General features: G+C 37.7%; 1 protein-coding gene across 4 annotated transcripts; it reads left to right on the plus strand.

The window, feature by feature from the left end:
• Positions 1–5,443: 5,443 nt before the first annotated feature.
• Positions 5,444–16,435, plus strand: spopla (speckle type BTB/POZ protein like a). 4 transcript variants are annotated; one of them, XM_085434408.1, is made up of 13 exons: positions 5,444–5,649; positions 5,747–5,856; positions 6,822–6,903; positions 9,097–9,214; positions 10,098–10,219; positions 10,586–10,737; positions 10,840–10,967; positions 11,954–12,131; positions 12,726–12,781; positions 12,899–13,021; positions 14,073–14,215; positions 14,318–14,371; positions 14,907–16,435. In XM_085434408.1, the coding sequence occupies exons 4-13, from the start codon at positions 9,137–9,139 to the stop codon at positions 15,049–15,051; spliced, it is 1,179 nt and encodes a 392-aa protein (XP_085290534.1). In that variant the 5' UTR covers positions 5,444–5,649; positions 5,747–5,856; positions 6,822–6,903; positions 9,097–9,136; the 3' UTR covers positions 15,052–16,435. The 4 variants fall into 4 exon arrangements, with proteins under 4 accessions (XP_085290534.1, XP_085290536.1, XP_085290533.1 ...); XM_085434410.1 differs by having other exon boundaries at positions 5,750–5,856; XM_085434407.1 differs by having other exon boundaries at positions 5,444–5,856.
• Positions 16,436–16,835: the final 400 nt, after the last annotated feature.

The following is a 16,835-nucleotide window of genomic DNA, read 5'->3' on the forward strand; positions in this document are numbered from 1 at the left end:
GTGTATGTATATATATATATATATAAGTTCATATCCACAAAAATGTGACATTTTGTATTTTTTCTTCTAATTTCACTCAAATCAAAAAAGGAAACTAAAACCTAATCAAGTTATGTGGCCATGGGCAAAGCTATCCAGGAGCAACAGGTGTAACCTGTCGTATTTAAACCTCTGTCAAGTTGATGCTAGAGAAGTGGGTGGTGTCAACCTCCCAAGATCTTAAGCCCTTAAGGAATATGTAGTGAATACTTGAAAGTCTGGCAGATGATTTAAGATCTCCAAATTAATTGAATTGATCCTGTAAGCAAAATGATCTACAGGTCACATATTTGTTTAATTTTTACCTGACACAAGCCACTCCAGCTACTTGAGCTCAAGAGGAGAAAAGGAAAGGAAAAGAAGTCTCAAAGAAACTCAAAAGTCAGTGAAGTGAGTTTTTTTTTTCCATATGAAAAAGTAAGTAATTTCTAACTTGGGATAAATAAATTATTCTGTAGTCTTTTTTTTTTTAGTATAATGACTATAAAACAAAATACAAAACATCCTCACAGAATATTTGCAGAAGGTGGAAGAGTTGAAAACTACTACACAAGTAAGTTTCTCAAGGTCTAATGATCTGTTTGATCAACTACTAGATTTCACTTTCCATCCAATGATTATTTGAATTTTTATTACATAGATTAAAATCAAATTAGAAGAAACGCTGGATTCTCGGGCTTTTCTACAATCTCCATTGTTCAGTATTATGACTATTTCCAAAGCAGTCTGGAAAAAAAGTATGTGACTAATGTCAAAATCAATTTTTCTCTCGCCGCCATGTTCTGATAAGGTCACTGGGACTCATCTTGGCACTGTAGCCCTTTTTTCTCCTGCTCATAAGTTCTGTCTATATCAGTCTCCATCACTCAAAGCACTGAATACTTGTCAGTAATAATATCAGTGATAACTTGAATTTTTTTTTAATTAGAAAAGTACTTGAGATTGGCAGTAGAGGACTGCTACAGTCATTGTTCAAGGGTACATTATTGCAGAGGCCTATTCATACATGATCAATACAGCAGATATGACAGAGATTAAACAGAGATTCATCTCAACGAGCCAAGAATATGATCGATATTACTTATTTTCTTTATTTAAACAAGCAAAAATACTGAAAACAACCTAATTTACAATTTACATGATATATCTTTTGCAGAATGTCTATAGAATAGGAATCATCCTGTTCTAACTTTGAGTCAGAGCGCACAACGGCTTTGGAGCTAGCATTAGCAGGTGGATAGTACCTTGGGTGAGTTTCAACAAATGCCATACATAAACTACTAAGCGACACATAGAAAATATGAAAAGCAATCTGAAGAAATAAGCTTTTATTTATTTATTTACTTGTAAATGAAAATTTTAATGCACCAAGTGTATGTACTGTGCACCATACACACTAATGAAAAGCCGGGGCTGTTAAAAGTCTAACAGACTAATACAATGAAATGATTATTCTTGAGCCGTCCTATTCTTGAATTGTTAGATTATGTTGCCTGTGGTCACGTTCAGTAAAGCCTGTTTCCCTGCCCTTAAATTAAACTGATTTAAATGCTCGATAAGCATCGCCTCTTCAGCTGTGATCTTATCATCCATCCCTTCCACTTCAAAATGGGTCAGTGTATCATCGCTGTGATATTAAAGGCATTTGATGTGGGCTGCAAAATGTGACATTTCACTGCTGTGTTTACAGTATATTTGACTAAAACCCAACCGGCTCAGATATTTGGGTGTTTTTGTCATTATATGGTGCAAACATTCAAAAACTGTAACATATTTACTTGTGAATCGAGACTAGTGCAAGAAGGCCACTTATTGCTCATTCTGTACAATAGTGTCCATCCATCTGAAAGGGAATTAGTTATCACGGGCCTGCAGGGAGCCTTAACAGAGTTTTGTTTCAGAGAATGGCATACCAGAAGCTGCTTTGTGTTTGCTAAATGAGCAACATCAGAAGTAGAAAGAAGAAACAATGAGAAGACGCAGTGGGAAGTTTCATCTGTAGTGTAAATACATTAGATTTCTTTATTTGAATGGGTTTTTCCCCCCAGTTTTTTCTCCAGCCTGTGATGTTATAGCCTAACACACACGTTGTTTGCAGGTGGTCTCGTGTTTCATGTGATTTAATACATTAATTCTCCTCCTTCGGAATACAGTTCTTAAAGAAAAAAAATCCCACATGGACCTAACTTATACCATGAATCTGAATACATCCCTGTGTAAAATCAGTAAAATGCTGAAATAAAAACTTCCACATCAGTGTGGTAGTTAGTACAGTATTATACAGAAATCTGTTTACTCTCACGACAGAAGTAAAAGTGATTACACATGTTATTTCTCCTTAAGACTAACCATATGAACAGCCAGCCTTTTTAATTTTAGTTTGTGATGCTCATTTTGCACATTTTTGATAACTGACTGACAGTGTTGGGGAGTAACGGAATACATGTATTTAAAATACAAAATATGAGTAACTCTATTCCGTTACAGTTACCGTTTAAAAGGTGGTATTTAGAATACAGTTACTTTGTTGAAATAAATGGATTACACAGAGGTATTTTCCTGTTTCATATTGTGGCGGGTCAGGACTGTTTGGGTTTTGTTTGACAGCTACGTTCTGTTGTTCCAGGCTGCAGGTTACGGTTGGTTACAGGGTGACGCCCTCACTCTGCAATAGTGTGTTTCATGCGGGAGAGAGCGCCTTATTGTTGTTGTTGTTGTTGTTGTTGTGCTAAGCTAATAGGCAGAATGCTACAGGGGTAGCTCTAAAGAATGTAGCATCATGGTCAGTGTAGTCTGTGCTGCAGGGAGAATGGACTACACGTGTCGATCGTGGATCAAGAGTTGGGAGTTGCCTTGTTATCGGAAGGTTGCTGGTTTGAGCCCTGGCTTGGACAGTCTCGGTCGTTGTGTCCTTGTGCAAGACACTTCACCCGTTGTCTACTGGTGGAGGTCAGAGGGCCCGGTGGCGCCAGTGTCCGGCAGCCTCGCCTCTGTCAGTGCGCCCCAGGGTGGCTGTGGCTACAATGTAGCTTGCCATCACCAGTGTGTGAATGGATGGCTGGTTGTGTCAAGCGCTTTGGGGTCCTTAGGGACTAGTAAAGCGCTATCCGGTTGTTCAGTGATGACGCGACGAATCCTACTTCCGGGTCTAAAGTAGTCTGCGTTTAATATGGCTTTTGTGTTGTTAACATGTTTAATGTTATGTATTTTCTTCTATTTGATCTCAAAAAGCTCCTAAAACAGTCAGTGATCCCTGTTGACCTCCCTCGGCTTTTATTACCGCTAATCATTTATTTAAGCTCAGTTTTTAAAACCTTAGGATGTAACTGCAGCCCAGCCCATGCAGCAGTACATGAATGACTAACCTCGTATTGTGGATGGATTATCTCAGTTGTTCTCCTGGCTGAAGTTTGGTCCTTTTACAGCATCCTGCCATGCGATTACATTTGTTCCTGACCACCGAGAACACTCACGTTAACTTTTATCGAGTGGAAAAAAAGTTAGCTTGTTTATATTATGCTAACATAGCTGTGTCGCTAGCGGTCACGTAGCACATCATTATATACCAGCTAGCCCAACTTCAGTAACCCTACAAACTTCACTGCTGTTTAGTTTTCTGTCTTCATTTATGCTGGAAGTGATAACAGAGCTGTACGTTCCAAAACCCCGCAGACATGCTATATTGTATTTAGATAGAAGCTAGCGAGCTAACTCCCTGCTAACTTCTAACTCCATTAAATGTCATAAATTCCGTTTTCATGGATGCCTGGATGTTAAACTCAATTGTTACACCTGGTAGAGCAGAACGCTGATCATTTTATTAAAGATGAAAGACTTAGACAGTTTTTCAACTCTCAGTAATGCCATAGTGATGGTTTGATATATGGACCTGCAGCGGAGTTTAGGTCCAGACACGGCTAGTGACGTCCGACTGAACAATCGGTCATTTACCATGTGTCCGTGAGCGCGAGGAGGGAGTTGTCACCCTGCAGAAACAGGAGCTGGAAGCATGTAAATATAATAATAACCACTGCAGCCAAAAAGAGTGCCTGACAAGCCCAGTTGTAAGTAAGCTATTAATACTCGACTGTACACTGTGTTCGTGTTTTCCTCTAAAACAATAAGCTCCGTTGGAGCAGCCTTTCAACTGCTAGCAAAGTTGACCCAGACAACAAAGTAAAGCTAGTTTTCAGCTACAAACCGGACATATTAGCCAGAGGTCCCTTTACTACGGTTCGGAGCCGCAGACCTTCAGTAACAGTAATCACACAGCAATAGTACATTTATGTAGTTGTAAAAAGCATGATAATATATTAAGTAATCCAAAGTATTCAGAATACATTACTTTCATTGAGTAACGTAATGGAATACGTTACAAAACAATACATTTTGGCGCTTTAATCTGTAGTGGAATACATTTTAAAAGTAACCTTCCCAACACTGCTGGCTGAGCATTATGCTGCTGAACTTTAGCTGACACATCATTAGAATAGTAGCTTGGGGGTATAAGAGAAACCATATTACTTGCAGGGCCATACTTCTTGTATTGCTCTTGGTCAGGACCATTACCACCTGGGAAGGACCACTATAGTGCTGATTGAATAGTGATAGCAATCTCATTAAGAGCTGGCGTTATCAATGCAAGTTAAAATATCAGCTAAGTTTCTTCTTAGCTTCTTCAGACTGGATCTCATGAGATCTAAAGCTAAGAAGAAACTTTCCAACACAGAGTCACAGAGGTGCTTTTAAAGGGGAAAAGAGAGAGAGGGGGGGGGGGGTGTTTAAGTTTAAACTACTCATTTATTTGTACTGCAATGTACTTAATTTTGTTGTAAGGCAATGTGTATATTCTCACCAGCAAAAATGAAATAACCCTAAAAAGATGTGAGAACCTGTAGGTAAATGTATAAATATATGAGTGCACAATCCTTTCCCAAAGTTACCAAGTCAAGTCAATTGATTCATATGTAAAAAAAAATTTAAACAACACTTGCTGGCTAATAGGGTTTTACAGGCACACACACTTGTAATCCAGGTCTCAAGAACCCAATTACAAACATGGAACTTACAAGTTACTTGATCTAAAATAAGTATTATAAGTCCACGTGGATGCTGATGAGGTACTATACTATCCAGTGTCTCAAAATGGCAAAGATTCACACTTATGTGTGTGTGTATTTGTGTATGTTTGTAATCCTATTGCCTGAATAGCCTAATCAATAGGTCTATCTAGTCTCCAGAGTAACCACTGCTATTTTCAGTTTTTAAGATCAAAGTTTAGCTGAAAGGGGAACATTATTATTATTATTATTATTATTAGCAGTAGTAGTAGTATTATTATTAGTATTATTATAGTTGAGATGGAGGAAGACATGATCAGTTTGTGGACATTATCCAAATTTCGCGCCTGCGCAGTAGCTATATTTTCTAGCCATTCAAGCTACCCCAGCCAGCTAGACAAATGTAAGCTAGCAGAGATATAAATTAGACAAAGAAACCTTGTAAAGAGACTGAATGAAAAAGAGTTCAAAGTGACGGACCGTGAAAGGAGCAGGTGTAATACAAAGCTTTATGCGTTATTCGATATATGTGGGAGTATGAAATTGAGAGGTACGCAGTCACCACGTCTTTTTAAACTTTTTTGCCAGCAGCCAGTGTAGAGATTAGCTAGCTAGCCGCTAGTTAGCCGATGTTGTTTTCCCACCAGCAGGCTGAACCAAAGCGCTTCGTTAGGTAGCATCCTGTCTCAGCGAAGGCCCTTTTGTTTCACGCCGGCTAATGCGGGGTCTAAACAACACGGCACGGAATCAACTTGAGGTATCTTTAGTTATTTTGTGTCGCAGATGAGAAGTAATACAACTGATCTAAGTGTGCTGGGAAACATGCGAACAGATTTATTGCTAACATGTTGTGTGCTAGCTGATGACTGTTCGCCGTATTTGCGGTCTGCTAAAGTGAAGTTAAGCTTGCTAATGAAAAGGTTAGCTACATACATATTGAACATAAAATCGATAAATATCTAAAATATGATGCTTCCCCTTTTATTACTGTTCTTATTTGAGCAAGTTTGTTGTTAAATGACGACATATGGTGAAGCGGCGTAAATGATGGTCTGGAAATTTGTATTGATACTTTAGCTAACATTGAGCTGTTGCTTTATTTGCTATTTATTTTTTTAATGTTTTTCATACTAACTTACTGTTAGTCACACTTGTTTACATCTGGAAAACCGTATTGGGTAATGTAAGTTGTGAGGCTCAATACAACTCCTGCGGTGTAACTTTTAGCTAATGCAATCCAGCTAGTTGAATGTTAGTCCGCATAGCATCATCTGTGTTGTGTTACAGGCGAGGTAGCACAACTCCAGCTAATGTGTTGGCCAAAGAAAGTTGCAGGTGAATCTTAAGTTTAACACACAGACCTATCAGCCGAGCAGCCACCTAAAGGATGTGGCGAGCGATAAATTGTCCTAAATTATCGTTAACGTTTAGCAAAATACTACAAACCTAAATTACTCATCCGGATAACCAGTATGTTGTCGTGAGTGCTGCACTCAGTTTTTAATAACGTGGCATTCACGACTGATTTTTATTTATTTATTTAAGCAATCACTTTCCTGTGGTTCAATTTGACTTTTTGGGGGGGATAAATGTGACGGGTTTGTTATGAGCATTTTCTTCATTTCTAGATGCTTCTGTAGCATGGGGGCTCTGCAGTTACTACTAGATAGGTTGAACAGCTCTATATTCAAGGCCTAATATTTGTTTCCTTTTTTTTTCTAGTATGTAACATCAGGATAAGGTCATGAAGGATCCAGTGATAACCTAAAAACATCCATCTGTGTACATTTCAACCATTCAAGAGGTGATTATAAGGAGTTGGTTCTTGCTCTTTAGGGCACTAGGCTCAGATGTGTGCAGACTTGATTGTGTAGATTCAGTTTGACTACTCAAAGCACTGATACAAGGCTTTATACTGGAAACCGCACATACACATTAGCATGAGTGAGCGCTATAGCTTGCAAATTATATCACAATATTTCTAGGAAATTTGCCATAGCGATAATTCTGACATTACAGAGAAGGTAAAAAAATACTGAAAGATGTTTAAATGATGCTTGCAGGCAGCAGCATTTATAAGTGCAAGTAAATGATGAGCATTTTCCATTCTGCTTTTCCAGTGAGCTACTGTCACTGATGACATACTTCCTAATTTAAAACAATGCAGCGTTTATAGTGCAATAGTAGTGACAGTATGATTTAGCTGTAAGCAAACAAGTTGCTCGGTAGTGTTTTTCCTGAAAATTTTAACAATAACTACAGTGACATAAACTCATAGCTGTACAATACTGTACAGAATAAAGGAGAAAATCTTCCACCTAGGATGTTGCATCTTGGGTCCAGCTTTTATTTATTTCTTTATTACATGGTTCCACCATGTAAGCGCGTCAGTGATTTCCATCCACTGTTTGCCCTTGCTGTCATATGGAGCGCAAGCAGAAAGTCTTCCTGTGATGCTTGGTGGAGTCATTTGTTTTCTTTTGAGTCGGAAATCGTCAGCGCCTGCTGTCTCGTCCTTCTTAGCCTGGTTGTACTTGCAGTGTGTTTTTTTTTTTTTTTTTTTTTTTTTTAAATCTCAGAAGGTAAAATATGTTTGCTATTTCCACCTGTAGCAGGAACAGTTTTCTTGGAAATTTTTAAAAGTTCTGTTCTTATTTGGAAATTGTGGAAGTAGCTCCATTTTTTAGGTACCAAAGTAACAGAGTAGGGAGTGTAAATGTATAGCATTGATATAGCAATCATATCACGATATATTTTTATAGAGACATAGAAAGAAGTCTCATCGGAGTCTACAATAATCCAAAACAGTTTCAGTCATACTGTGTCTACAGCAAATTCACTGACCGCTGGTTTTTATTTAACGAAATGTTTTCTTTAGGTGATAAAACTACATAATGTATGATCGTGTGCTATGGTTAAGCAAAGTCATAACACACACAGAGGAGTACAAGAACATTTTTAGGTAAAACATTTATGCATTTAAGATTAAGTTTACATTATTAGTATAATGTATTATAAAACATGGAAATGGCGACATCAGCTTGCCCTTTGACACTGGATATTGTCTCAGAATTGGAACACTTTTGGGCTCAAATTAAATATTGGAAATTAAAGAAATTTTACTTAATTTTTTTATGTAGCACATGGTAGGAGGGAGGTACAAAAGATGATTAATGCTAGGGATGTTTGCCAATTGTCTAAAAACATGACCAGTTTCATCATTTTTAATAGAAATTTACTCCAAGAAAGTGTGATAAGGATCACAGGGCTTTAGAGACTTTTGAACTTACTGCAAGAAAATATGAACTTAAATGATCTTACGTTAGGAGAAAAATAAAAATAAAACTGTGTGATCCAGCTCTGATAAATATGAGCAGTTATATGTAGGTTTTGGTATATTGCTGTCATAAACATGCACTGAATAAGTGAAATAAAAATGGCATTTGTATCTTGCCATTGTTATAAAAATAGTATGGAGCACTTGATTTTTTTTTTTAAATTGTATTTTATTTTTTTCAGAAATTTGTGGAGAGGCATGTCTTGTAGGTGTCCAAACATTAGACATACAGTTCGGACGAACTATAAATCCTGCTTCAATTCCTGTTCTGAACAGCCAACATTGTTTTGACCCTTTTTTTGCCAGCCACAACTGCTGAAAGATAACCTTTTGATTTATTTAGTTATGTAATATTGGCTGTTTTCATTGAAGCTTTTCTTTTTTTTCTTGCTGTAATCATATTTGTAATAAATCACGCTGACTATAGCTTTACTCAAACTTTGGAGATGTGCTTTTAGGGTGACTGGCTGTCAAGTTATGGTACTTTTTACATAAAGGAAAAGTACAGAGAATACAGTTAACTGTACATGAGGATGGTTTCATTTTCATTTTGTTTACTCATGTTTCAAATGTGTTTCCAGGCTGATTCATGAAAGCTAAACTTTATGCTGTTTAATTCTCGAGAAATACTCGTTGTTTATTGTTTTCTTGTAATGTTAGTGCTTTAAGGACGCAAGTGAGTGGTACCACAGAGCCAGCGATGTCACGGGTTCCCACTCCTCCTCCTCCTGGGGAGATGTCAAGTGGACCTGTGGCAGAGAGCTGGTGTTACACACAGGTATGGTCACAACAGTACTCTTTTTGTTCTTTTCTGCACCTATTAATGATAGAACTATTTTTATTTTTTATATAATTGTATTTAAAGTGGCAATCTCATACACATGTAATTACTGGTAGTAATGAAAAATAAAGGTAAATATAATACTACAGGTCACCAAATTCTGGGGGCAATAAAGAAAAATATTGACCCCCCCCCTTCCTAAATGCTGCACATAGCTGAGTCTGAATAGCAGGGCTGTAGCCTGACACCTGCAGCTCCTCATCTAACTGGCTACACCCACTTTTTGCATTTGATAATAAAAGTCAATTCATCTCTTGCACACAGTGTGAAGCTGTAGCAGTAAGAACGGCTTATTTTACATTTGGGGTAACTTAATACAGCGTTTTACTCCCAAGTATGTTGTCAGAGCCACAGTATTTCTAATATTATAAACATGCATATAAATATTTTGGTACTTTAATAAGCAAATTGCAGAGTAAATCATTATCAGGTTATCTCATTATAAATAGGCAGTGACCCTACAGGCATTAGAAAAATGAAAGCTTCTTGGTTGCCACTTTAAATGCAGATTTTTTTTTTAATGTTAGTTTTAAAATCATATTTTCCTGTATTTTATTCTCCTAAGAATATTATTACTGAGGTCGGGGGTGGCACAGCTGTTAAATATCAACAGTAATCCAGCATACAAAAGATTACACCATACAACAGCAGCTAAATTGAATTTGGTCTTCATTAATGTTACAATTTTACATCTTTTGGGATTTTTTTTTTCTCTCTCCCCATAGTGACACTTTCCAAGTGATCAGAATTTACTGTGGGAGTATGTTAAGTTTCACATTAGGGGTCTGATGGGTCTGTATGTGTCTTATTCTTGTTCAAGGTCAAAGTTGTGAAGTTTTCCTACATGTGGACCATAAACAACTTTAGCTTTTGCAGAGAGGAAATGGGAGAAGTGTTGAAGAGCTCAACTTTCTCTTCTGGCCCTAATGACAAAATGAAATGGTTAGTACTCAAGATAAACCTTTTACTGCTGCTAGATGTTTGTTGTTTTTTCTTCTTCCCTTTAGTTTCTGTGGCCATGAAAATCACTGATGTGTTGAATAGCTTTTAGAGTTTTGGAAATGTAAACATGGTTTAGCTTTTTACTATTTATATCAAATTTTTTGCCTGATTGAGTTCCTAGAATTTTCTAGAACAAACCAGCATGTCAATAAAAAGTATATTTGTTTTCAGTATGTGAACTCTGCACATAGGTGATAATTACACACAGCTGCTCAGAAACATGAAAATTGCGCCTAAGGGCGCGTCGCAGTACTGTTTTAAGTTTGTATGATAACTGACGTGCAGTGTTATCTGTTCGCTTGGCAGGTGTCTGCGAGTCAATCCAAAGGGACTTGATGATGAAAGCAAAGATTATTTGTCATTGTATTTACTTCTTGTTAGCTGTCCAAAAAGTGAAGTCAGAGCAAAGTTCAAATTTTCTTTGTTGAATGCTAAACGAGAGGAGACAAAAGCAATGGGTGAGTGCAGGATTTTGAGTGTTTTTTGGGTTCCTTTTCATTCCCTACTTGTAAAAGCTATAACAAGACTGCAATTTTGTTTTTTTTTCCTCTTGGTTGCAGAAAGCCAAAGAGCATATAGATTTGTCCAAGGCAAAGACTGGGGCTTCAAAAAATTTATACGGAGAGATTTCCTCCTTGATGAAGCCAATGGACTTTTACCAGATGACAAGCTCACCCTGTTCTGTGAGGTAATCTTTCCTTTTATTCTTCAAATTAAAGTGCTACCATTTTGTCTTTTTTGGTCATTATATTTAGCAACATTACAAATGACATGAACCACAATTTCTCTACTCGATTGCAGTCAAAAGTTCTATCGATTGTAAAAATTGTAAGCGATTAAATTCATATTGGGTTCTTTCCACTAACATTTGGCTAGTGGAAAGAACCTGGTTGTCTTCTCTTTTTTTTTTTTCTTTTTTTTTTTGTACCAGTTGTTGTGTTATATATGGCTTTATAAAGTATTCATTTGTTATGTTAAATTTTAAATGAAGTCTTCAACATTAGACCACTCTTATATGAACTTAATTACACCCATGTTGCGACCTTTTAATGGATTAGAGCTCTTGACATGACCACATTACACCTGAGTGCATGCTGTGGTGCAACTTATTGTTAGGATTTGCTTCAAATGACATTGAACTGTTGGCAAAAGAAATGCTTCCCCCATCACACATCATTTGTGTTGGATCTTGTTTTCTGAAATAATTGAATTTGGTGTGTCAAGAAGAATGAACATCTACTGAAATCTTCTTTCAAGGGACAAGTTAAGTGAGGTGGCAGTGAATTTTCATGTACGTGCAATTGAGTTAGTATTGCTAGGATTACAATTTGCCAGCCGGCGTTTCCAGAAGGATTAAACAGTTTCAGAGAAATTGCCACTTTGATAAATAAATTGCATTCAAATTAAAGACAAACTGTCTCTTCCCATCAATTAGGGATGTCAGCAAAGTTAATTAATTTTGGATTTAAGTGGTTGTATGTTTTCAAGCATTTTGCCATCCAAATTGTAGGTTCCCTAGTCTGGATAATACACACTAAAAAGAAAGAAATCAAACACATATTGGCTGCTAAATGTTTGCTACATATTTGCTGCTGGATTTGTTAGCATGTTTTGACTTGATACAACAGCTTTAGTTTGTTTGTTTTTTTGTTTTTTTTTCTCTCTGCTATACAGGTTAGTGTTGTCCAGGATTCTGTTAACATTTCAGGCCAGTCTAACATGAACATGCTGAAGGTACCAGAGTGTCAGCTGTCTGATGACCTCGGGAACCTGTGGGAGTGTTCACGCTTCACAGACTGCAGCCTCTATGTGGGAGGGCAGGAGTTCAAAGCCCACAAATCCATCCTTGCAGGTAAGACCTCCCTGGCCTCCACAACTTAAGTTTGTAACAACTCAGAGAAAAGCCCTCAAAATGGGCCAAGACAGACACATCTGTGCCGCCTCTGAACAGCTTCTGTGGAGAGCTATAAGTACCTCGAAAGACTACGAGCAGTCTGTGTTCATGGCTTGATTTGTAGCGGCCTACTTCTGCAGTGGGTGCTAATCCACACCACTACCCCTGCTTGGCCCTGCTTGACCCAGATGACTGTAAGATTCAGGAGATTGAGAGGCTGGCTCTGCTCCCTAGTTCATCTTCATTAGACATGGTGGAAGCCTCAGTGCTCAAAGAGGAAGTGCTAACAAAGTGGCAGCAATATAAATTTTGCAGCATTTTATTTTAATAGTATAGATATTTGTGGACTTTTTACATCTGTCTTCTAAGATCTTAGTAATTTATGTGCTGTTTCCTTATGTGACATTGATGCTTATATTCCTGGATGAATTAAGACATTTTTATTTGCTTTGCTAATGTGCTCAATATTGTTGACGAGTCATTGGTAAATGTCAAAAGTGTATATTTTTTAATATATATTTTTATGCATTTTTTTTTTTTTTTTTTTTGCAGCGAGGTCACCAGTTTTTAATGCTATGTTTGAACATGAAATGGAGGAGAGTAAAAAGGTAGGAGTAAAACTTTAATTGTCACATCCTCAGCAAATCCTTTCAGTACTGTTATTGCTTTTGTGTATATATACATACTAGGTTCTGTGCACTAAAGAAAGCCGTCTAAATTTGCAGAACCGTGTTGACATCAGTGATGTGGATCCTGATGTCTTTAAGGAAATGATGGGCTTCATCTATACAGGCAAAGCGCCAAATTTGGAGAAAATGGCAGACAATTTGCTGGCAGCTGCAGATAAAGTAAGTGCCCAGTGAGATTATGCTTTTATTTGACCAGACATCTACTGCCAGTTTCTCTTGTAAAAGTAGAAAATTAACCTTATAGTCTTATGGTCTTGCTTTGTATTGTATTCAGTTACTAACTCACTAGTAACTTAAAGAGTGAAACTGTAAAGCTGAAATGGTAATTGTATGCAGTATTGTCATGGACAGTAGTGTACCTTGTGAGCGTTTGAAGCCTCCAGCTGTTCAGTGAATGGAATATGCAACACTATATGTAAGTCAATGAGGCTTAAGGGCTAATGCGGTCAGTTCTGTAATTATGTAGCTGTTAGCCGTCGTAGTCTGTATTTTTTACCTTTATTTATTTATGTATTTATGGGGGGGGATGTGCTCATCCACAGTGTGTGCTTCCAAACACATACTTGTAGGCAGCTTTTCAAACTTTAAAGGGCTGATTTAACTAAGGTTGCTGATATGGTGATGTGGTTTCTCTTCTGTGTTGAGACTGATTTGTCTAATATTTTCGTCTAGGGCTGTTATTGTGTAGCTGGAAAAGGATAAACTGTTAGAAGAATCAAAACTGTACTGAGTGAGCTTTCTGTCATTCCCGTAAACATCCGTTCTCAACATGTTTAATGGTTCCTTTATTGTAATCACCTCTAATGGTAAAGCATCTCCAAGTATGAGGACATAGAGTTTTTGCACACTTGTACTGTAAACACAACACAAATTTCTTCATTCTCCCTTACATAACTCATAAGTTTAAACTGGATGTAAACTGCAACTCTACTGGTCGACAGAGGCATAGAACTGCAAGGTAGTGCTTTTAGTTTTCTTTAAAATGCTTATTAGAGAGCCTTCTGCTTCAGCATTTTGGATCCTCGTCATTTTTTCTCCATTTCTATTAGGATTGCTGAGTCATCCATTCCAGTAAATGATTGCATCCGTAGTCTTAATGTGCATTTGCACTAACTGTGATAAAACCGTAAGTCACCGGCATTTATTTAACGTGTAGACTATAATCGCTGCTCTCTGTGTTCCCCCCCTCGTTCCATCACCTCCACCCCAGTATGCTCTTGAGCGTTTAAAGGTTATGTGTGAAGAGGCCTTGTGCAACAGCCTTTCAGTGGAGAATGTGGCCGACACCCTCATCCTGGCTGACTTGCACAGTGCCGAGCAGCTCAAAGCACAAGCCATAGATTTTATCAACAGGCAAGTATCGCAAAAAAGAAAAAAAAAACTCCAGTGATAAATTCCTGCTGCCATTTCTGTTTACCAGCCCTGAATGCTTACCTTTTTATCTCCTTGCCATAGGTGCAGTGTCCTGAGACAGCTGGGCTGTAAAGATGGAAAGAACTGGAATAGCAAGTATGTAATTAGCTGATATATGTGACACAAGATTAATACCACACTCTTATCTCTTTCCCCAACCAGATGCATTAGAATTCATTGTTTTAGCCCAGGTAGACAGAGTGCTATTTGCCTTTTCAGTTTGAAGCTCCATATCTTTGTATCCAAGTTATTAATAGACTCATTCCTGGATAAACCCTGGAAATGGAATATTTGTAGAATTTTAAAAAGAATGCAGGTGGTTGCCGTGGGAAGATTTTTTTTTCTTACTTCTCTTCCAGATGATGTAGTGCAGTGTTACAGGACACCTTGAAATATTAAGCTTATTTCTCTCTGTTGTATTCACAGCGCGACGCATTCCACCGCTCTATTAATTTTAGTTTATGCATGTGTGCGGAAAGCACTAATGGCCCTTTTTCAAGTTTAGCATACAACTCACAAATCAAATCCCACTTATTTGCTTAGTCATTACAATCTCATTTATGTTTATTGGTTTTTAATGTGCAGATTATCATGTCTGAGTATCTGACTTCATTTTTGCATGTGCTTACAGTCATGCTACAGATATAATGGAGACTGCAGGCTGGAAGTCAATGATCCAGTCCCATCCTCACTTGGTAGCCGAAGCCTTTCGTGCCCTGGCTTCAGCACAGTGCCCACCCTTCGGTCTTCCCAGGAAGCGCCTAAAACAGTCTTGACTGCCCGACTGTGTCCCAGGACTTTACTGGAGGTGTGAAGCATGGGTTTACAAAAAAGAAGGACTAGCAAGGATGCCACTCTTTATTTCCACCAAAACTGAACACACTTGAATAAAGAAGAGTGGGGCTTTCTGGCCAGGGATGTGGGGGAGGCTGGCACGTGGAAGACTGACATCAATTGACTGGGGGGAGGAAAAAAAAAATTGGTTCACTCGGTGTTGCTTGCTTGCTTTGCTGCCCGAACTGAATTCTGTTCAGACTGGGTAGCAAGTCAAGCTCTCTGCTACAGTTTTATTTTTCCTGTAATTTTCAAAATGGCCTTAATATATCTGCCATTGCTCTGGAGCTGCTCTGGAGTACTTTGTCTATTTTACTCTGTGCCTGCCTTGTCACAAAGACCAGGCCTCCTCCAGGTTGCACTAGTTCCCATGAATAGTCATTTTGATATGGAGTTCTATAGGAACGTAACAAAGGTTTAACTAAATGGGAAATATTATATATTTGTAATGTTTAGCCCGTTTTGTGACTAGACATTAAAAAGCATGAACACTTTCAGTGCAAGGTCAGTTCTTTACACTTTTTAAAAGATGTGTATGCCCCATATTGATGGCACCATTTCTATGTAAATGACAGTTGAACCATCTTCAAAAGACCAATGTACAAGAAAGTGTGTCCTATTGCGTATTTGTGGGGGGAAATAGTGATCTGCCATTATGAAGACAGTGTCGATCCTTGTGAAACATGTAAGACAAAAGTGTCTGTACTTTGGCCCTAATATATTAAAACATTGGAAGTATATGGACATATTTACTCAGTCTCCCATTTGAATGACTTTTTCCAGATCATACGTCTGTGAACTGTTATAGATTCAATTTTGAGAATTTGTTTCTTTAGTATTGCCAACATGCAAATATTATATATTCTCAATATATTGTGGTTAACTAAAAGTGGAGAGACTAATGCATGGTCATGTTATTGTCAAAAGAAAGTGTCCAAGTACCAATTTTGTTTTAACCATTTTTTTTCTGCAATTATCTGACATATTTGTGCAGAATAAAATTAATTGAGTATGTGCAAAATCTTCCTCTAACATGCTTGGATATCTGTAGGATGCTGAGCATCACTTCTACTGGCAATGTTGTTCTGTGTTTGAATGAGGGGTTGTCATTTTTTATTCGGTCCGTCTTGTATGTTGTGGCGTGACAGACACTTCAGAGGATTTTGTAAATTACGAGTAGCATCATTTTTACATGATATTACTCATCATTCAGCGTCATGTTGAGATGTTGAAATGTTGGAAGCAAAAAAAAGAAAAAAACAAAAAGATGAAGTTGTTGTCTGCAAGAATGCCTGCATTAACCCATTAAAACATTTTCCAGCAGTCTGAAGTGGCCTAGGGTTTTTTTTTTTTTTTTTTTTTAATATGTTTTTAACTGGAGAATGTTGAGCTCATGAAGAGATTTCAGTCTAAGGAAGGATGGTTATTATCCACACCGTTTCTTTTAATGGTTGTACTAATGGGTGCAGGTATCAGGCTGGGGTGATTTTTTTTTTTTTTTCTTTTTGAGGGGTTCTTGTTTGGAAAAAAATAATAATTAGACAACAACACCACTGTGATAATCAAAAGAAAATGTGCTTTAACTGCATTAGCATAGTGCCATGTTAAATGTTGAACCTTTGTTCAGCACATAAAAGACGTGCTTCCCCCCCCCCCCTATTTTATGTGTGAATGCTTGGCACAAGCCCTAATTAAAGTGAATGTGAGGCCGCTCTTTTCTGCTGGA

The sequence above is a fragment of the Copadichromis virginalis genome, linkage group LG16, assembly GCF_057382275.1.
Source record: "Copadichromis virginalis isolate Kocher_CV1m ecotype Utaka linkage group LG16, C_Virginalis_male_GT1.1, whole genome shotgun sequence".
NCBI lineage: Eukaryota > Metazoa > Chordata > Actinopteri > Cichliformes > Cichlidae > Copadichromis > Copadichromis virginalis.